Source organism: Oryzias melastigma, linkage group LG16, assembly GCF_002922805.2.
Source record: "Oryzias melastigma strain HK-1 linkage group LG16, ASM292280v2, whole genome shotgun sequence".
In the NCBI taxonomy this organism is placed as follows: domain Eukaryota; kingdom Metazoa; phylum Chordata; class Actinopteri; order Beloniformes; family Adrianichthyidae; genus Oryzias; species Oryzias melastigma.
The window spans coordinates 10,986,035-11,007,693 of record NC_050527.1 but is presented as its reverse complement, the minus strand read 5'-3'; the positions used below and the strand labels follow the sequence as shown (position 1 = coordinate 11,007,693).

The 21,659-nt window shown below is 36.3% G+C and overlaps 4 protein-coding genes across 8 annotated transcripts; 3 read left to right on the top strand and 1 right to left on the bottom strand.

Annotated features, from left to right (window-relative positions):
* Window positions 1-4,820: 4,820 nt before the first annotated feature.
* Window positions 4,821-7,507, top strand: hcst (hematopoietic cell signal transducer). Its single transcript, XM_024268154.2, has 5 exons — window positions 4,821-4,911; window positions 5,230-5,304; window positions 5,503-5,523; window positions 5,725-5,859; window positions 6,877-7,507. Exons 2-5 carry the CDS (start codon window positions 5,259-5,261, stop codon window positions 6,921-6,923), a joined length of 249 nt encoding a protein of 82 aa, XP_024123922.1. The 5' UTR covers window positions 4,821-4,911; window positions 5,230-5,258; the 3' UTR covers window positions 6,924-7,507.
* Window positions 7,508-8,461: 954 nt separating this feature from the next.
* Window positions 8,462-9,560, top strand: LOC112144086 (transmembrane immune signaling adaptor TYROBP). The gene is made up of 5 exons (XM_024268403.2): window positions 8,462-8,623; window positions 8,699-8,716; window positions 8,790-8,933; window positions 9,016-9,083; window positions 9,161-9,560. Exons 1-5 carry the CDS (start codon window positions 8,578-8,580, stop codon window positions 9,215-9,217), a joined length of 333 nt encoding a protein of 110 aa, XP_024124171.1. The 5' UTR covers window positions 8,462-8,577; the 3' UTR covers window positions 9,218-9,560.
* Window positions 9,510-13,868, bottom strand: LOC112143538. Of its 2 annotated transcripts, XM_024267584.2 has the most exons (10): window positions 13,120-13,868; window positions 11,444-11,597; window positions 11,308-11,369; window positions 11,202-11,234; window positions 11,075-11,122; window positions 10,760-10,807; window positions 10,085-10,459; window positions 9,961-10,002; window positions 9,831-9,885; window positions 9,510-9,671 (listed from the first exon to the last, which is right to left on the bottom strand). In XM_024267584.2, the coding sequence occupies exons 2-9, from the start codon at window positions 11,449-11,451 to the stop codon at window positions 9,848-9,850; spliced, it is 654 nt and encodes a 217-aa protein (XP_024123352.1). In that variant the 5' UTR covers window positions 11,452-11,597; window positions 13,120-13,868; the 3' UTR covers window positions 9,510-9,671; window positions 9,831-9,847. The 2 variants fall into 2 exon arrangements, with proteins under 2 accessions (XP_024123352.1, XP_024123354.1); XM_024267586.2 differs by lacking the exons at window positions 11,075-11,122; window positions 11,202-11,234; window positions 13,120-13,868 and having other exon boundaries at window positions 11,444-12,234.
* A 162-nt stretch (window positions 13,869-14,030) lies between these two features.
* Window positions 14,031-20,358, top strand: LOC112143536 (casein kinase II subunit alpha). Of its 4 annotated transcripts, XM_024267578.2 has the most exons (15): window positions 14,031-14,169; window positions 14,912-14,999; window positions 15,272-15,338; window positions 15,535-15,664; window positions 15,754-15,865; window positions 15,941-16,042; window positions 16,124-16,174; window positions 16,252-16,311; window positions 16,387-16,470; window positions 16,550-16,660; window positions 16,757-16,858; window positions 18,866-18,966; window positions 19,074-19,222; window positions 19,299-19,388; window positions 19,491-20,358. In XM_024267578.2, the coding sequence occupies exons 4-15, from the start codon at window positions 15,564-15,566 to the stop codon at window positions 19,604-19,606; spliced, it is 1,179 nt and encodes a 392-aa protein (XP_024123346.1). In that variant the 5' UTR covers window positions 14,031-14,169; window positions 14,912-14,999; window positions 15,272-15,338; window positions 15,535-15,563; the 3' UTR covers window positions 19,607-20,358. The 4 variants fall into 4 exon arrangements, with proteins under 4 accessions (XP_024123346.1, XP_024123349.1, XP_024123347.1 ...); XM_024267581.2 differs by lacking the exon at window positions 15,272-15,338; XM_024267579.2 differs by lacking the exon at window positions 14,912-14,999 and having other exon boundaries at window positions 14,033-14,169.
* Window positions 20,359-21,659: the final 1,301 nt, after the last annotated feature.

The window sequence follows — 21,659 nt, the reverse complement described above, 5'->3', positions numbered from 1 at the left end:
ACAGTAAAAACAAACAAAAAATAAATAATAAAAAGAAACAATGCAAATTATCCCGCAAACATCTTGGATGTAGCAAAAGATGCTAATCTGCTAATTTGCTCCCTAAAAAATTCAAATCAAATAAGAACTACCGTAAACTGCATTAAAGAGTTTAGCAAAGTCTCAGGATTAAAAATGAATATTAAATCTGTTCCCACTGAAAATTTGTATTTAGATAGTTTTGAAGGGATACCAGTCAGTGAAAAAGTAACTTATCTTGGATTTGTTATTTGTAAACAAAAAGAGGAACGTCACAGGTGAAGATTTGATCAAATTCCAAAAAAAAAAAAAAAAAAAAAAATCAAGCCAAATTAAATTCATGGTTGATGAGAGATTTGTCTTTATTTGGTCAGGTCTTGTTATCAAAGGCAGAAAGCATATCAAGATCTGTGTATGTTAATATATTGGATTAAATGCTGTATGGTTATATTTGGAGAAAAATAAAAAACTATTATCTTAAGTAAAATGTTATTGTTATTTTATCCGGACCTTAAATCATAGTAAAAGAATACATGCAAAATTTGAAGGCTTCGGGAACATTTAATGTTTTAAAAGAACTGCATGTTTTTTTGTATATTTTGAGTTTACACATATTATAACTTCCTGGTTTGTTAATGTTGTATATTGATGTGCAGGTTGCTCTGTACTTGTAGTGTTTTCTGTTACCTATTGTTACAAAAAAAGCACAACTGAATGTGAATGTGAACATTTGTAAATTGAAAAAATGTTCAATAAAGTTTATGAAAAAAAGATAAACACGCCGCAAAAGAAATACTTTTAAAAATGTCTTTAAAATAAAAGAAAAATGTGAGCAATTTATATTTAAAATAAAATAAAAGTTTTGTGGGGGAACAAAAACACGACAAGTTTTAAGTTTAAGAGTACCCAACACTTAAAGTGAAACATTATTAGTTTTCATCAAAAATTTGGGTTTATGGTTTTCTCAACTCAAAAATGCAATTTGATTAAAACAGACATTTTTAAATGTAACAAATAACAGAGCTTTTGTTAATTAATCCAATGTGTCACTTTTTACAGTGTATCTTATCAGTCAATAGAGTTATTTAAAAGATCCATTAAAAAAGCTAAATAAATATTTATATTTTTACTTTTTCATTCAATACTTAAGAATGTTGATGATTTTATTAATTTTTTTATATAAAAAAATGTCACATGCCTCTTTTTTTATTTAATTGTCAGACCTAGTCACCCAAGCATTATCTGTTCAAATGTGTCAACTTTTAGGTTCCCTGTCTAGACAGAATCTTACAGGAAAATCTGAGTCACTTCAAAGAAATCAAGGCGAGTTTTTGTCTTTATGGCACATTTTGTAAACAAAGTTATTTATATACAACACTAAAAGAAACAGTAAAAGTGTGATCATTAAAAATACAAATTTAAACTGTCAAAAAGAACAGATTTTAAACTAAGTTTAAAGTAATAGTGTAGATAAACTTTTCAATACAAGCTAATCAAAGGCATTTGAAAACAGATGGATAATTAATCTGATATCTGATCAGAACAATCTGATTTTTTGGTTCTTATGAGTCTCCAAGCAACAGAGTTCTGAATAAGTTGTAGTTTCCACATTTTTTTTTTATTCCTGCAAAAACAATGTTACAGTAATCAAGTCAACCAACAGTGTATGAACTAGTCTTTCCAGTTCCTGCTTAGACATCAGATCTTTAATCCTTGAGATATTTTTTAGATGATAGTAGACTGATTTTGTGACTGCCTTAATGTGTTTATCAAAATCCAGGTCTGTATCCACGATTACGCACGTTTCTGACATTGTTGGTGATTTTATGATGAATAGATTGAAGCTCTGTAGCAACCTCCAACTGTTTGTCCCAAAGACAATAACCTCCATTTTCTTTTATTTATTACTTTTTTATTTAGCTAAAGTAAGTTGTGACAAATCTATTCACTATTGTCTTCAATACATTTGCCAAGAGCCTGTACAAGACTACAATCTCCTGATGTCATTGTAATATGTGTGTCATCTGCATAGCTATGGTAACTAATTTTAATGTTCCTTATAACCTGGGCAAGAGGAAGCATTCAGATATTGAATGGAAGTGGCTCCAGGATGGAGCCTTGGGGAACTCCACATGTAATTCATTTTTAGCTCAGATGTGAAGTTTCCATTTGACATAAAAATTACCAATTGACACAAAATCAACATCAAAACCTCTCTCTTTATCTTCTCACTCTATATAGTGTCTTTCTCTTCCTTATTAAATAATTTTTGGTCCATGGCACATGGTTTGGTTGTTAAAGGGTTAACACAGTTAAAAATGGCTAAGGAAGAATGAAAGTCTAAGAGCTATTTTTCATAGTGGCAAATTTTTACTTCCCCTTCTCTGTTTTAATTCATGTAGAAAACACACACTAAAAATAACAAATCAAATTTTCAAATTAAAGAAAAGAGATGCCAGAACTATTAAATGCAATAAATTATGTTCTAATCATTAAAGAAAAAAAACAGTATTCAGTGTGAGAGTATTTTGAACATTTATGAAAGAGTTATCTGTCATACTAGTCAACAGTCTTCAATCTATTTTTATGTGAAGGAAGTTTGATAATTAAAAGAAAAAGACAGAAACTTAAGAGTCAACTCAGTATTACTAAAATAGAAAAGAAAAATACTCTATGGAACCTCCAAAAGGAAACATTTAAAAGTAAGTTTTTAAAAAAATCACTTTATATAGATCTCAAAATAAACATGCTGTATGAGCAGTTTAAAAAAAGGATAAAAAAGTTCTAAGACTGCTTATTAAGTAATACTAAAAATAAAAGTTACGTACATGTTTTAAGAGTATTTTAGGACAAATTTAAGCTCTTCTTGTCTTAAAAGGAGAGATTATGGTGGTTTTTGTGTGGGTTCATTTTTGCAACAATTCCAGATTGAGAAAATAAATTTCAAAACAATTTAGGTCACTAAAGAAACTAAAGTTTTACTAAAGTTTTCTTGATAATTTCTTTTTTTAAAGTCTGCAACTTTAAATACCATCAAAAATCCTGTTAATTAACTCAATCAATGTTTTTATTGTTGTTGTATTAAAAGACATGTTGCAAATGTATATGATTTTTTTGTTTCACCAATATAAAAGAGATAGTTTGTCAAATAAAATCTCCTCAACAAAAAAAACGTTTTGAAAATTTGTATTCCAATGACTTTAATTGAATATAAAATGTGTCACCAAGGTTTTATTAACAACATAATATATACTTACAAATTTTGTCCTTGCCAGTTTTTATATTTTGAAATAATAGAGTATAGTGTAAAAAAACTGTTAGAAAAACATGAATAAATAAACTTAACAGATAAAATGGGTGGTTAGCATCATTTGGTCAAACTTTCAGAAATGTCTGTATTATAAGTTTCAATTTGATCAAAATCTTAGATTTCTTGGAATTTTTTTCATTCTCTTTCTCTGCCAGAGTAACTATTGAAAGTGATGATATGAGTGGGGGGCACAGGGGAAGGACTTCTTCTGAATGAGAGAACATTTTTATTGTATGCAATGTTGGTATGTCGGTGTGATTTGACATTTGGCAGGCTTTGGATCTCCCAATAAGATTTTTTTTAAATAACATTTAATTGGCTTTGGGAGATTTTTTTCTGTATATTAACAATATACATCAGATATTTGAAATATATATAATAAAATATATTTTTCACTATTTTTTATACTGGGTATGAAGTCAAAAGGAAGGAGAAACATCTGAAAAGTCAAGCGGCATATTGACCACAACCTGATTGGCACAATGTACAACACAGTCATGTCCACTTGTCTGTGGTGCAGGAGAGGAGGATCAGTCTGTTCTGCAGCAAAACACTTTCTACTGAGGTTGATATAATCAGCCCTCTAGCTCCCTCTGCTGGTCACCAAATATACTCAAAAAAGTTTAACCTTCTTTTTTTTTCCCCATAAAGCCAAACTGAAACCAAACTTCAACCACACTGGTGAAGTAAATATTTGGTTCAAGTTTGGGACTAACTTTTGCTATAAACAGTTAGTTCAGCTGAGCAGTTGTCTGTTTGTGGTACATTAATTCATAAAATAAACTTTTTTTTAAATTAAAAAACAAAAAAAAATCTCATCTTCAGTGGCTTGATTAAATTTGTGTGTTTGAACAAGATCATGCAGAATTGTCTAAAACATTTAGTCGACTGATTTAAACATGTTAAACGATTACATAATGACCAGAGTCAAACATTTGAGCCATTTGTGGAGAAAAGATAATTAGCATAATCAATCATTACAGATGGTTTTAACATATTTCAAAGTTTTGCCTAAAACATTTAAAGGCTTGTCTACTTTGCCTACAACCAGATGCTTTTATTTTGTGTGGGTTTCACACTAAATGCATTGAGCAAACATTTGATACTTCAACAACATGCTGACATTTTAACCAACCTACACACTTTCTCAGCCCGGATGGATTTCTCAGCAACAAGGACAAACCCCCCACCTTTGTATTTTTTTAAACCAGCATGTCACATAATTAGCCCATTTTAAAATCACAACTGTTTTAAAACTTGAAAAGTGAAAGATTCTGCAGGCAGTGCAACAGCAGAGCACAGTAAGTCCTGAACATCCTTCTGAACATCATTTCTGTCACTTTGAAAGAAGTAAAGTGGGACAAACTCCCAAGTCAAGCTTTTGCCGCCTTGTGCTGTTGACACAGAAATCTGAGTTTGAACCCCACACCCCCCAAGAGGAAGTTCACCAGCTTTAACTTCAGATGAAAACCTGATGTTGATTGCGGAAGACAGATGAGCGCAGGCGGAGCAAGGACCAGGCTCTTCACACTTCACTTCACTTTCTTGTTCTCGACCGTGTTTATGAGAAGACCTTGGCTGGGGTAAGTCCAGGAATTCTCCCTGACTTGAAATGTTTCACTGGAATAGATTGGTTTACTGAACTATAGACAAAGTTTACCATAAATGATGAGGTTTTTAGAGAATTTCCATGACTTTAAATGAGAAAAACATTTGATTTCTTGTATTTTCTTTTGTCTTGAAACTGAGACTTTAGTGAAATATTACTTATCATCTTTAAATGACAATAAAACAGTCTTTTAACCTATACTTGTGGATGAACTTGAACTCTTTCAAGCACAGTTTTTCCCATCTGTGGACTTAAATTTTTGACAGTTTACATATTTTTTTGCATTTTACAGAGAATAAATCTGAACTGAATCGCTAAACGATGGCATTTTTGAAAGGCTTCCTCACTCTGCTGCTTCTCCTTTGCAGTAAGTTTGAAGTCAAGGTGTTGCTGTTCATTTTTCCTCATGCTGAAATATTAGCGTGGTCTTACACAGGAAGATGAGACCACAAAGCCGTTTGCTACACGGAAATTTTTGAACCGCGCTGTTAACACATTTCCCCACAAGCAACCTGTTTTTGTGTATTCATGTGTTTTCTTGTTTTTTTTTCTGTCCATCTCCAAGATCTCTCAGTGGCACTCACCGGTATGTTACCTCTACACACACCCCCCTAAAACTGTCTGCTTCATATCTTTACATGAATCACAAATGGAAATTCATATCTGATTTCAACAGAGGGGATTAATCATTATTTTTCCAGTCATTTTAGTGTCTTTTGTCTAGACGTTCATTCTATTTTTGTCTCTGTGTCTTTCTTTTTTCTCTTTAATGGCCGGCGTTTGCCAGAGAGTGCTGTGTCCTGCTACAGAATTGAGCCGGGGACAATAGCTGGGATTGTCTGCGTGGATGTGCTGCTGACCCTCATCATCGTGGCTGTCACCTACCGCTGTGCCAGTTTTAGACACAAGAAAGTAGAAAAGGGTAAGACAGCGGGAAAGAACATCACTCTGTATGCTAATTTATTGTTTTCGGGGCAAACCAACCAATATTTATGTTAGAAATAATAGTATCATAATAAAGATTTTGCATTATTTTCTAAATTGTATTACAAACCTTTCATTTAAAAGTAAACTAGTAAAACCAAAAAACTATTTTTTTTTTTTCTTTTATCAGAAATTTATAAAATTAATTGAGTTTTCTGCTAAAAAAAATAATATAAAAACTGGAAAAGAGACACTTTTATCATTAATTTTTACTTTTCAGAATTTGGGGGCTTTTTTATTGTAACACCACTGTTGTATTAAGAGATAGAAATTCTCAAATAACACCAGTCTTACAATCAGCTTAGCTTCAACATAATTTATCTTTTTCTAAGATGTTGCATATTTTTTAAACAAAATATATATACTTTTATTTTGTTGAGCTCACACTTTGTGTTCAGCCGTCACTACAGACTGATGTTTTTGTCACACCTTAGATAGTTTCCATCCTCACACTCATTTCAGAAAGTTACGTAGGATAGATCTTTGCACTGCGGCGCTCTATCGTTGACTTTCTCAAAAAAAATATTTTGAGCATAAGTTAGGTGTCAACTTAAAAGGAAAAAAAAACGTTTTAAGAATCCAACACTTTCAGTTAGATGTAATAAAAAATATTTATTTAAAAACAGTCCAAAATATTTGCTGTTAAAATATGTTTGGTACAGCATGCTCATAGCATCTAATTTGACCAAATTTCTCTGGAAAGACAGATATTTTTAATTTTTACTTCAGACTAAAAGCTATTAAGTGACTTCACCAAACGGGATCTAGACATTTGGATTTCTTAAGTATTTCTCTTCCTTATTTGTCCAAAATTCTTTCTTTTTTATTCTTTCTGTACAAATCTTTACTATTTAAAAAAAATGTACTACGGTCTTACTTCTTGTATAATTGTAAAACGTTTTCCCCACATTTTTAATATTTGTCTATTTCTTCTTGTCTTTGAATTTCTTTACAGCTAACAAGGTGTACATGAACGTCCGGGCCAACTGCAAGAAAACATAAAAACAGACTCCACTGATTTTGGTTTTTTAACTGTGCTTTTTTATTGTTGTATTTTTTTCAATCAATATAACAAACTTGTATACATGGTTGCTTAAAAAAACTTGCTCACAGGGACATTTTTTTATATGTTTGCTGAAATTAGCCATATCTCTTGTAATAAGAATTTTGAAAATAAAGAAGCCCATTATATAAACTATGGTTATTAATTTCATTAAAAATGTCTTTGTCTTTTGGTGAAATGTTTGCTTTTTAAGTTTCTTTCATAAATAAATCTTCTATATGCATCTCCTGCGTTGAGTCGAGTTATTTTAATAGTTATTGCTAGAAAAATGTATCATTGCTGCCTTGTAATGTTCACATGCTGCAATGTGAATTTGCAGCAGGTGGAGTATGGATTACAGAAAAGAAAATCCTTGATAAGTTCAAAATTCAAATATAAGACATTTTTAAAAATAATCTACAAAATTAACAAAATAAGTTTTGAAAATAAACTAAGAAATGATAAGAGCTTTAACTTAGATGTTGGTGTCAAACATCAAATATTATCACATCAAGCACTTTATCTATTTAAAAAAAAAATAAAACCTTAAAACACAGTGACCGTCTTGATGCACTGATTTAAAATGATACTTAATCCACATGAGTGGATGAGAGCTGCTGAAACCTACAAAAAACACTTCAAGGTCACTTCTAAATCTGTGTACTGATCATTTTTGTTTGTCTAATCACAATCTAAAGACTTTCTTATCTTTTAGAAAAGTAACAGTACATTTTTCTCACGAGTAGAAAACCAATATACACTCTCAAATGTCTAATTCTGAAGCTCTTTTGTCCTCAATTTATTAAAAAAATATATATTTTTTAAATATTTAATTTGCGAACATTTCAGTAAGTGTTAAATTTTACGTGTCCCACTTTTACAGTCTCATTTATTCAATCATAATGTGATGTAACAGGTGTAATAGTATTAATCAATTAATTTATCTCTAATTATAAAAAATATTTTTGGGGTTTTTGTCTGTTAAAGTTGTTAAATTAAGTTGAGTCCTGGATTTAACAATACATTGAAAATTAGCAGCATACAGGTTGAAGGAGTTAGTGGCTGAAAATGTTATTGTTGTTTCTTTCTGACGCACAAAAAAAGATGTACTTTCATTTTGCTGATAGAACAGTTCAGTTTTAGCTAAACCTGTGGTTATAGGCCTGTAGATCAAGCAGCAGTAACTATGCCCGAGTGTCTGTGCAAAACCACAGGTTCTCAGGAAATGCTCTACAGTATAACAAATTTCAATTGAAACTGCCAACTGGCCACACGTACCATTAGAAATGATCTAATCGCAGAAGAAAATGTGCTCAAACCCCAAATGTAAATGGTGACTTTTTAGTTCTAGAAATAAACAACCCTAAGATGTCCGTGTGGCTGAAAACAACAAAGCAGAAACACCTCCTCCTTCTTCTCTGAGTGGACTCCTCCTTTCACCGTCACACAGGAGGTCAACCAAGTTTTCTGCTACTTCCATCACACTGTCCGTGGACTCTTCTCCATCCGTGGCCACTCTGTCTGCAGCTCACACCCTCGTTTATGGGTGGAGGACATTTGCTCGAGCAGAGGGACTGACAGCCCCCAGATTCTCATTTCCTGCTTCATTGCAACATGAAGACGATGTCCGGCTATCTCTGTGTTACAGGTTCCTCCTTCGGTAGGTGATAAATGATTGATTGACGCTTTTAAACGTTAATTTTGTGTGAACAATTGCTTTATTTTCATCTTACAGGCTCAGAGGAACAGCCAGGTATCTTAACTTAACACATTTTTGACTCACTTGGAAGGAGTTGTGATGTTAATTCTAACCCTCTGCTTCACAGGCTGTGATGGCTGCTATCTTATAAGCTTGACGTCTTTGATCGCCATAATTACCTCCGACATAATCTTGACCATCTTCATTATTATATCTGTCTTCTGCTTTGCAACTCACCAAAGGAGAAGACGAGAACGTGATTCTCTCGATGGTGAGCGCCCATTCACTCTGCTGTTCAAGTGTGGGCATTTGTCAAAGGGGTTGTCGTCTCACCATTTCACACCTGTGTGCAGCTAAAAAAAACTCACCTTTGTCAACAACGAAGAAAGTGCCAACAGAAGTCACAGAGTCTCCCTACCAGGTAATATGGACCCCAAATAAGGGCTTTTATATTGCTGCTAACACTAACTGCTTTACTTGCTACTATTTGATTTCTAGGAGTTACATGGAGTCCAGTCGGATGTGTACAGTGAACTTCGACACTTTAGAAAATGACACTTTAAGTAGAACTATAGCATGAAGCTAAAATTTAAAGCATGCAAACAGTATTTAACCCTCTACATGTGTTGCCTTGCATCCTAATCCAGCACAACTGTAGGTAAACGCCTCTGATTTTAAAGCACTAATGGGAAATATGTACAAGTGAAATATTTATGTAAATATGTGTGTTTGAAATGTTTTTTTCCTGCAATAAAGACATGTCTTAATTAAGGATTTTGCAATCAAAAATGTTTTATTTTCAATGTATAACAGGCACACTTAGAGACATAGAGATGCAACATTTCTGTTTCATGTTTTAGTTCCTTTTATTGGCTAACATTAAAAAGAAATCTCTAAATGTGGATTAAGGAAAAACAAAATTCCAGAGTGTCTGTATTAGGAAGCAGCCTGTCTGCGCCTGATGAGTCAACAGATGATGGATCTTGACTCATCGTGAGGGGAAAAAGACCTGTGGGTAAAAAAAAAAGAGGTAAAATGTATTGTTTAACATGCAGGCAGGATGTGTCAACAAAATAGATTGTTACACTGAAGAATTAAGTGAGAACAAAGTCATTTAGCTTCTTAAAACACTTTTAGAAATCCTTTTCATGATGCAGAGAGAACAAACCTCCAACATCAGGCTGCTTAGCTGGTGGCTGGATTAGCTGGGGGGCGGTTGGGTCCTAAGGCACAAACAGAAAGAGAGAAGTGAGCATCACTGATCAGTGTAAATCTGAGGAAAAGGAACTCATACTCACCAGAGGCAGCGTGCGTTTCAGCACTGAAGCATTCTCCAGTTTCTGTTTGGAGATGAACAGATTTGTTCACACATTGCATTTGTTGTTTAAGTAATGCTTTGTGGGATATTAAATGTAATCTTACCATCACAGTTTGCATGTCGACTGTTGTCTCCAGCTGCCACTGTATCCCGATTGTTCTCAAAGCTGTCCAGGTCTAGCCTCTCCTGACTTTGGTCTGCAGCCGGTCTGCCACGCATCCGGTTATTTCTTGTATTTGCTGGCGGTCTCTCTCTGTGAGCTTCCACTGTCATTTTCTCCTCACTACTGAGGTCGCTCTGCTCTTCTCTTGCTTGTAGTTGTCCTTGATGTCCGCTTTGCTTCTGACCGTCGTGGTCTTCAATCAGTCTGCTGCTGGTGTCCGTTAGTTTCAGGTTTTGTCCCTCTGGTCTCCTCCATGGAACCGCCTGTTCTGCAGCACCTCCATGAATCAGGATTTCATCGCTATCCTTGAATTTTTCTGGAAAGAGTAAACGTTATTTATACTTTTAGACTTTAGGACTTATCTTTGCTTTTATATTCACTTTCTAGCAACTTGTTACATTTTAATTAAAATTTTTATTAAGTTTTAAGCATGTTTCTTCTCTTTTACTTGGAAATGTGTCTGCACGCTCAGGGAAGTCTATTAAAGACAAAACTTTCATTATTTCAATAAAATGTTGTTCTATTTTGTATTTTTAAGAGAAACATGTGGTTACAGAAATAGTTACTGACTGAAATAATGCAATAAAAAGCATAAATGAGATAAAGAAATGTGCACCTTCTGAATCCTGCTCTTCAACTTGACTGTGGTGTGGGTTTCTGTAAGCTGTTAAAAGAATAAAACAGCAAAGTGATAATAAATACTGTGTTTTTTTTTTTTCAGAGATAATAAACCCAATGAAAACTCTGAAAGAAAATACCTAAAGATTAAAGTAGGCAACAACTGAAAAAACTGACTTCCATATTTTTTTAGTTTGTTAAACAAAACTATGTCTGTTTTTAAGGGAACTAAGATCACAATGAGGATCTGGTGAGAACAGCAACCTGCATCAACTGCCATTCAACTTTACAAATGAAACTAGGTCGACCTCACCAGGGAGTTTTGCTGTAGTGGTCTTCTCTGTGGTTGAGCCAAATGCCCCTAAAAAAGGATTTAAAAAGTTTGGATTATCTTCATTATATTGTTTTAAAGAAAAGCATGACATTTAATCCGTACTTACCTTTTAAAAAGTTGACCACATTTTGTCTTTGAGCTTGAAAAGTGACATAATAAAAGAAATGAACAAATGTACAACAAAACCTTCCCTCCCACAGTGTCTAGTTCACCTCGGACTGGAGCGTTTTCCACCTCGGCTGCAAGAGGAAGCAGCAGGAGACAAAAGACAACGCTGAAAAATCAAAAGTCTTTTTTAAGCCAGAATCAAATGCACACATTTAAAAAACTGACAAATTTTAAACTCACATCTTCATTGCTAACTTGTGCCCACAGTCCTTTGCCTTGTTTGCCTCTGAGAGTGCCGTAAGGTTTTTATGTGGTGCCACATCAAAGTCCTTGCCTCAGTTAATTACAGAGTCGGGTAAGATGCTCCAGATTGACTTCTAGTCTGATTTGATGGCTGTGAGTTGAACAGTGCATTAGTTGTGAGTAAAGGTGCAACAGTCAGGCTAGTTTCTGGAAAGTATACAAAGGCCTACTCATCTTAGAGATAGATGAAACGGTCATTCTTCACATTGAGACGCTGATTTGTTTGATCTTATCCTCTTTTATGTTTTAATTGCAGGTAGTGGGTTACTTTGAAAGATGCCCCTGGCTGTTAAAGTCTTTTAAATAATGAAGCAGACCATGAATTTGGTATGTGCACTGTCCTTTTCCAAGAGAGCTTTTTGTTTTCAGTGCCAAAGGACACATTTAAAGCATCTCAATTCTAACACGGACTAGTTTAATGCTGAAGTAAAAGTAATAAAGAAAATGAAAAGTCCTAAAATGTTGCAAACATACCAAGTACAACAACTACCATATAACTGTTAAAGACCTACGCAGTACATTATCAAACCAAGTTCAAATGACAAAACTGGAATCAATTAATTTGATATGTACGATGGATGACACGGCTTGTGTAAATGCAAGAGCCACAACACAACAGCAAAAGTGGAAGCACACCGATAAAAGCCGAAGCACACCAGTAAAAGCTGAAGCACAACAGCAAAAGCCGAAGCACAACGACAAAAGGTGAAGCACGACGACAAAAGGTGAAGCACGACGACAAAAGCCAAAGCACACCAATAAAAGCTGAAGCACAACGACAAAAGCCAAAGCACAACCTCAAAAGCGGAAGCACAATGACGAAAGCCGAAGCACAACAGCAAAAGCCAAAGCACAACAGCAAAAGCCGAAGCACAACAGCAAAAGCCAAAGCACAACAGCAAAAGCCAAAGCACAACAGCAAAAGCCAAAGCACAATGACAAAACCCGAAGGACAACGACAAAAGCTGAAGCACAACAACAAAAGCCGAAGCACAATAACAAAAGTCGAAGGACGACAAAAGCCACACACAACAACAAAAGCGTAACCACAACGACAAAAGCAGAAGTACAACGACAAAAGCCACTACAAGATGACATAAGCCACAACACAACGAAAATAGTTCACAATGGAAATGAAAAAGCCAACAACAAAAGCGGAAGCACAGCGACAATTTCCGTTGTGAACCATTTCTGCAGTAAATATTTTCCGTTGTGTTGTGGCTTTTGTTGTTGTGCCTCAGCTTTTGTCATTTTTCTCCGGCTTTTATCATTGTGTTGTGACTTTCCTCATTGTGCTTTGGTTTTTGTCGTTGTGTTGTGGCCTGCCCATGTCGTCCACTGTATATATATACAACGTCAGTATCCAATAACCAAATGAAGCTTTGCTTTTGTCATCATTATTTTATTAATATTAAAGAAGTCACTATTTAAAGCACTCCATTTCCCAAACAGAATAATTTTTAATAATCTAGTATATAGGATTTAAAAGTTTATCCAAAGCCCTTTTCAAACTTTTGCATATAGTCTTGTACACATAATTGTACTTCTGTAAATTGTGTTTTTTTTCCCTTATCGCTAATAAATGAATGAAGGAACGAATGAAGGATGTTCACCTTTCAACTCATCCTTTCAGGATAAGTTGAATCAGCTTTCCCTGATTTGCACAGGTGGCTTGGTGGAGAGTTTTACGCTGGATGCCCTTCCTGACACAATCCTGTATTTCCAATCACCCAGGCATAGTTTAGGCAGCAGCATTAAGGGTCTTACCTAAGGACCCACACTGGATTAAGCTCATTGCATGCCCTGAGAAGCACAAACCAGTCCTACACCCATGAATAGAATTAAAACAAAAAAAAATGAAATAACTTTTCACCATTGTTAAGTAGATGTATACTAAGCTGAAGGGATAAATACTCTCCATCTTTCTAAAAAATGTATAAAGAACAATAGTCACTGAAACTACTGTTAACCCTTAGCAAAAAAAATTGTACACTTGAAGTTTTTTTTGTTTGTTTGTTTGTTTTTAGCATACTTGAATATTAGTATAGCAAGTCTACTGTAGAACATAGGAAGTATGCTAACTGAATGCTTATGAGTAAATTTAAACATTTTAAGTTTACAATAGCATATACAAGTAAACTTCAAGTAAACTGCCTCACTTTTAGCACAGACTAAGTATTCTTATTTTAAAAAACTACTTTTATGAAGTGAAAAAACAAACTACGGTAATCTCTTTTAAATAAAAAATAATAGTAAAAGTAAAATTTGGTCTCTCAGAAACCTTTCTCTATGTTACATTTCTCTATTTATAATGCACAAAAGAAACCAGTTTCATATCTTGTCTGGCCGCCTCACTCTGTGGTTTGGTATTTTTAAGGGCATTGTGAGAAGATTTATAAGATTTCCTTTGAAACCTGACAAGTCATGTGATTTATTGCGACCCATTAGATATCCAAGTTTTTTTTTTTTTTTCTAAAAGTTGTAATGCATCAGTTGGACTGTCTAGAATCCATTAATGATTGCTGTTGTGTTCTTATCAGTTTGCCAGGCGGGTGTCAAGAGGAAGCTGCCGAAAAGGGAGAGCGCCCTCTGCTGGGGAGGCTGTTCGCACTAAGCTCTTGATCTCGAGCATCGCCATATTGACGTCCCAACAACGCTGAGAGGTAATCGGGTTATTTAACCGCAAATCGTCGCTGTTAAAGAACTGGTAGTGAGATCTAAACATGTAAAGAAATGCTAAAAATAGATAATTGGACCGTGGGGCCGTTGTGGTCCTCGACGAAGGTGTTTGTTGGATGCTTTTTCAAGGCGTTGCCAGCCAGTTGCCTCGCCAATCAGCAGTCTATTCACTCCCTTAGCTTACTAGCTTAGCACTTTTTATATTATTTCGAAGGATAGTGTGTGGGTCCTCATAAAAGGGGTTATTCGAACTCCAGTCGTGTTGTTTTGAAGGCAACTCTATATTTGTTCCAGGTAACGCCTCACAGAGTGGTCGATAGGCAGTTGTGACTTTCCACCCGGCTTTTCTCTCTGCTGTAGGCGAGCTAGCGCGCTAGCGTGTCTCCCTGCTTCCCGGTTCGGCTGGTAGCTAGGTGCTAGCTCAAGTGCAGGCCGTGGGCCACAGTGCGTCCGCTCATCCTTTCATCGAAGGATCAAGCGGGCAGGAGTCTCCTAATTGAGCGCGTGACTTCTATTAGGGAAACACTTTTCGATTGAAAGCCCCCCACCCCGTGGCTGGACTCATTTAAAAATAAATAAAGCGAACTAGCGTTAGCCCCATTGGCTCGCCAGCGTTGGCTAACGCACTTTAGTGCTGTTTGCTTAATTGACTCGATTGATTTTAATCAGCCTACTTTTTGCCCCCCTTCTTTTTGTGTTTTTTTTTCTTTTTTTTTTTTTAAACAGGAGGAAGTTGTTGTAGCCCCCAGTGATGACCGTACTGAACCCTGTACGCCCTGATTAGACCGGTTGGATGCCCCCATTTAACAGCCAGGTTTCTCCATTTTATACGTCGTCATATGCAGGAACACCATGCACCAACTGTGTAGCTTGTTCACTTGTGGTTAACTTTGAAGAACTGGTAAAAAAAAAAAATCGTTAACTAACAGATAAGCGCTAAAACATGATGGAGTGGCATCTTTTGAAACCTTATTTCCAAACATTTGTTGCTAAGTACAGCCTCTAACTTTTAATAGTTGCATATTTTGGTCAAATCCAGCTGTTTTATTTGTATTTTTCCTAACTTAAATTTTTTCTCTCATTTAGCTTTAATACCAGAGGTGTCTCAGCTGTTCGTTTTCACCTCACCATTATCCTGGAGTTAACCACCCAGGTATTGCACTGGTTTTTACATTTGTAACCATCATAAACAGCTGCTTATTTTTTTTTTATCCTCCCTTAAGCGTTGTTTTTTAACAATTTCTTTTTTTTTTTTTTTAATAGAGCAACTTTCTCACCTCCGCTAAAAAAATTAAATTCCTGTTTGTATTTGTCTCTTTTTATTTTTCTCCCCATTTTGTTAATTTTAGGAGATTTAAGTCAAGAACCCGTGCAGAATATGTCTGGGCCTGTTCCAAGCCGTTCACGAGTTTACCCCGATGTAAACACACAGAGACCCCGCGAATACTGGGACTATGAGTCCCATGTGGTTGAGTGGGGGTAAGGCCAGTTTTGGGCTTTTTTTTTAAGTTTTTGTTTTACCTCAAAGAACATCTCTAACCCCCAAAAAATGTTTTCTGTTTTTGTAGGAACCAAGACGACTATCAGCTCGTCAGAAAACTAGGAAGAGGCAAATATAGTGAAGTTTTTGAAGCCATAAACATCACAAACAATGAAAAAGTGGTCGTCAAAATTCTGAAGGTAAAATAGCCCCATGTACCCCCAAAATTGGATATTTTGTAATAGATATAATAAAAACACACTTTGTTTTTCCAGCCCGTCAAGAAAAAGAAAATCAAGCGAGAAATAAAGATCCTGGAGAATCTGCGGGGTGGCCCAAATATCATCTCACTGTTAGATATCGTCAAGGATCCTGTGGTAACTTTTAGTTTCAAACCCCTTTGTAGATCATCAATCTACAGTTTAGATTTGACTTAATTTGTCCTTTTTTATTTTTAGTCTCGAACCCCAGCTCTGGTCTTTGAACATGTGAACAACACAGACTTCAAGGTTATTATTATATTTTATTGATAACAAATATGATTAACTAGTATGAAATAATTTGCATATTGTTTTTTTTTTAACAGCAATTGTATCAGACTCTCTCAGATTTCGACATACGGTTCTACATGTATGAAATCCTAAAGGTAAGCCCTGTCTTTTTTTAAGCCAGCTTTCTAAAAGGATATCATTTTGGAATTAACTTTTTTTCTGTTTGGAAGGCCCTGGACTATTGCCACAGTATGGGAATAATGCACAGAGATGTCAAGCCACACAATGTAATGATTGATCACGAACACAGAAAGGTATAGTTTTTTTCTCCTTTACTCTTTTTGCTGACAGCTCTTTGTCACTTATTGAAAACTGCCGTCTTTATCGCCTTAGCTCCGTCTAATCGACTGGGGTCTGGCCGAGTTCTACCACCCAAACCAAGAATACAACGTGAGAGTAGCATCCAGGTATTTCAAAGGACCTGAGCTGCTGGTAGACTACCAGGTAAGATCGAAGGCCGTCGTCACTGTTCGGATTTGGTTTAACTCGCTCATTGAGGTTGGTGACTCGATGTAAGAGTGCTTCACTTTGTGTTTGTAGATGTACGACTACAGCTTGGACATGTGGAGTCTGGGGTGCATGCTGGCCAGCATGATCTTCAGGAAGGAACCGTTCTTTCATGGCCATGACAATTATGATCAGGTAAGAACTTATTCCTTGAGCTTGGCAGCACTTTCTTTTAGTTTGGTCATTTGTTTTCCCTAAAAACAATTCCTGAAAGACTTAGCTGAGCAGATCTAATGGCTGTTTGGTGGGGTGTTTTTGGGATGCGAGACATTCAGGTTTTTCCTCTCCAGTGTCTTGTCATGAGCTTTTGAGGATTGGGGCTGAGGGGGGTGTCATTTCATCAAACTATTCCTCAAGTCCTTCATCTCCAGTTGAATCTCCTTTATATTTAGATTTAAATCAGAGTCTCCTTGTTACACAGGTTAATTTATTTTCCACTAACCGTGGAAACTAGAGCAGCCGTGCAGCTTTTATTTTCCTTAAAATCATCTTGTTTTCCACTTTGACATTTACTGCCTATGTCATCAATTTCATTAAGTTACAGCTGAGAAAGTGTTTGTACGACTTAATAAAAGCTTCTTTTTATTGTTTCGACTGGAATAGTGTAATTGAATGTTGAGTCCTCTCTGGAATGGTAAATGGCAGTTAGCTTAGCCTCCCGTGACTGACGTGCAGCCGACCATTCCGCATTCTATCAGATCTGATGCAGAGATGCGCTTTTACAGCATCAGATTTTCTTTTTTTACTTCTCAAAGCTAAGGCGGTCGCAGTCAGAAGGGACTAGTGCGACTTTGCCAGTTCTGCTCACACCTTCCTAGTTGCGATGTACTTCTGTCCCATCTTTTTTTTTTCCCTTTTGTTGTGAAAGTACACAGTATGTGTGAACGCCTGTGGTTTTTTTGTCTTTCATTATGCTACAGCAAACATTTAATTTAATGGCATTAGTCACAGTTCTGCCAGATGCCTGCAACAGTAGTCAATTGAACAAACAACCACTTTTTTTTTTCTAAAAGGAGGGTTTGAAAACCGTCGGACAGCTCTGTTTTTTTTTTTTAATTTATTTTTTTTACAGTTTCTTCTAAACTGTAAAACAAATGAGGTTTTCGGTGAAAATGGTTCAGTAGTGGCGTATAAATCCACTTATTTGAGAGAATTCCACAAAAGCAGTGAGCTAACAGAAAATAAAGCTTTTAGTGACCAAGAAATCATGAAATGTGCAATGTTAAATTATTTCCTATGAACCTAAACCGGAGAATGACGATGTTTTGGTCTATTTATTACATTTCCCGCTGTAATTTGTTTTTGTTTTATCCTACTATTTCACTGTAACTGTGTGTTGGGTTTAATTTTACATTTTCTCTTTGAAGTTTAAACTTGTTCTTTTATGTCCCTCACACACCTATCAGGTGAATGCTGCAGTGAAGTTTACAAAATAAACCTTTGTAATGTCCTTGATTTGACCCTGGTGCACTTTAGAGCGTACTCTGATCTTATCCTGGCCCAAGTCTTTAATAATGTTTTCATTTCTTTCAAAAGGGCCTTAAGTTCCACTCAATCACCTTTTGAACTATTTTCAAAGCATTCCCACTGGTCTTTTAATTATGATTATTCTGTTTTTAGTCTAAATCAGCAAACTTATGTCGTTTTTTAGGAGATAGTTTCTGCAGTGTAGCAGTAGTTCGTTAGAAATTTGTCTGAGTTGTGGACACAGAGCAACCCCACCCCTCTTCCCCTCCCCATTAACAAAAGCTCTCTGTTTGAACGCTCTCCCACTAGCTTACAGCCCCTCACAACACAACCTAACATTAGCGGTGCAATAACGATAACTATAGCAGTATTAATGACCAAGACGTACATGGATCTATTTGTCTTCATGTGGATGCATCAGAATGGAGCGTATTTTCTACATCACAAATTAGCTCTTATTCCTTCACTCCTTATTCACAACAATTTGAGTAAAGATTCATTTTTAAGCATAATTTTTTTAACATATGTCCTCCATTAGGACAAAAATGCTGCAAGAACATCTTAAAAACACCAAAAATACAATTTTTATCAGTGGTTCTCGAACATAAAACCTCACCATTATTTCTGTATTCCATCGTCTTTTTCCTAATGCTGAATGTTCCTGTGACCCCACAGCTCGTGCGGATTGCAAAAGTACTTGGAACAGAGGACCTGTATGACTACATTGACAAGTACAACATCGAGTTGGATCCACGGTTCAATGACATTCTGGGAAGGTAAAGCGTCAGCAGTAATAGAACACAGACGTGTACACAGACTCCTTACAGGAGGCAGCTTTAATGAAAGTTCTTTATTTTTTCTGTGTGGGCGTGCGTGTGAGCAGACATTCTCGTAAAAGATGGGAGAGGTTTGTGCACAGTGAGAACCAACACCTAGTCAGCACAGAGGCTCTAGACTTTCTGGACAAGCTGCTGCGCTACGACCATCAAGCTCGCCTCACAGCCAGAGAGGCGATGGATCATCCCTACTTTTGTACGTTTTTTGCATCACATTTGACTGTTTTAATTTAAATACCAGTGGCATGAAAACTCTGTCTTGTCCTTCCTAGTTCCCATCGTCAAGGATCAGGGAAGAGGGGCCACTCCTGGAGGGATGGCTGCTAGCTCTACTCCTGTCAGCTCTTCAAGTATGATGGCCGGTTCGTACTCGTCTATTTCTTTCTTCCTCACCAAATCAATTTGGCGTTAAAAGTGTCTGACTAACCCAAAACGGGGCCCTCTCTTCTCCCGCTGTCTTTCAGGCATCACCTCAATGTCCTCTTCGCAGCCTCTGGCGAACATCGCTGCGTCACCCGTCATCTCTGCCCCCAACACTCTGGCCACACAAGTCCCCGCAGCCACCGGGGCCCAGCCCTGAACCCCACCTCCTCACCTCTGTTAACTTGTGCTCATGACCATGTCCTGGCCAGCTCGCACCGCGAGGACTCCAGGCTCGTGGCTCCCCTTTTTATGTTGAAAATAAAGATTTAAATTTGCTTTTCACGTTCAGTTCTATTTTGACACCTGGACTTGACAGAAAAAGAAGAAAAAAAACCCGTGGTTGCACCTGTCAGGTTTACTAGAGTTAATTTGGGTGTGTTATTTGACGATGCCATTGTCTAGAAATTCTAATAAGATGTAGACATAAAGAGAATGGATAATAAAATTTATTTTGTATGTTCCAAATATACAGTCTTGCTTGAAACTGTTTGATGGGGATCCTGCTGTATTACACTGTGAACTTCCACACGACTTCACAAACTCGAGAGTCAGGAACCTGGCGCGCCCCCACGTTCTAGCAGTGCTCGCTGGTTGCACACAATGTAATGTGCAGGAGTTGTCGGTGTTTTGAAGTTGTTAGATGCTATCATTCTTTAATTGGAATTTTGTAGATATTCTACAGTTACTGTCAGGTTGCATGCACCCGATGCTGAGTTTCACAGGGTCAATAGTTTGCCAACTTTATGTTACTTTCACTTCTGTACGTGTATGTATGTGTCCATGTTTGTTTTTTATGAAATCTCTTACACATGATTTTGATTACATAGACAATTTTGTAACCTTTTGTTTTATGTTGGGAGGAGTCATCACCTACGGAAAACAACTTCAAAAATAAACAATTTAAACAGGGCTCTTGCAGGTACTAAATCTTATTGAGTATACTTTTGCTTGTTCTGGGGGAGTTGATGGAGCACTTTAGCCTTTTTATGTTCGAGATCAAGGGTGCCCAGTAGGTTGAGTGCAAAGAAAGTGTAGGCGTCGTTCAAAATAAACCAAAAAAGTGAAGTGAAACACGTCAATTAGCGTGCAAAACGGCCAGTCGAACATCCTCTGATGCATCGGTACACATGCACTAAATTAAGCGCCACTGGAGTTTTTCTGCCTAAACTTCAGAAAGGTGTGAGCGTTAAGAGTTCGAGTGCATTATTTTTCTTGATTGGCTTGAGGTCAGGCCTCAAAAAGAACCTAGAACAAAACGCACACAAGACGTTTCTGTTCTTGGCCTGCCTTGCCTTGGTGACATCACAGACACAACAATTCAACAAGCTGTTGAAGGAAAAATTAGGTACTTTTTATCATAATGCAATTTTACATATTTATTCAAAATAATTGATTCACTTTAAAATGTTATTTTCAAAATAAGTGTGTTTAAAGGTTAACCAAACCCTAAATTTGACTGTTGACGTCTATAAATGGGCCTTTAAAAGTAATGTCTGTTGGTCATCACCAAATTCTTGACAATTCAAAATAAACTTGTTTAATTATTGAAAATACCCTTAAAATCCACCTGTGTGCTGCCCCCTACAGGTTACAACAATGTATTACTATTGACTTTTGTGATTGGTCAAACCATTGGTCATGATCTGCATCTCCAGTAATGATTACAGTCCTGTTCTCCAGCCCCGCCCCTCTGACTGGATTTTCACATTTCCGCTGTGGGTGGAGTCAGCCTCCACCTTCCCTGTTTGGTTACCCTTTAAGTGCATAAATATGAATATTTCAAACTTTATTATACAGTCTTTTATTCAATAAAAAATAAATGAATCACTTTTTGGCATATCCCATCAGTGGTTTCCACAGCATTTCAGCTTTCACCGATATGCAGATTTGATTTGGCAGAGTTTTACACCAGATCCCCTTCCTGATGCAACCCTCTATTTTATCCAGGCTGGGGACCGGCACAGGGAGACCCGAAAATACAAGAAGTGATGGTAGTTCATGGATATAAATGATGTTTTTGTTGGTAATTGTTCCTTCTGTGAGTGATTCCTCTCTTTGAGCAATTGGGTCAAGGGTCAGGAGGTCAGATGGTAATAACGCTTCATATCTTCAGCTGAAGATCATTTACTAATCTCTCATCAGTTTAGTGACCAAAACCACATTCCTGGACACAAACAGATGTTTCTTGATTTTTTTTTTTTTTTTTTTAT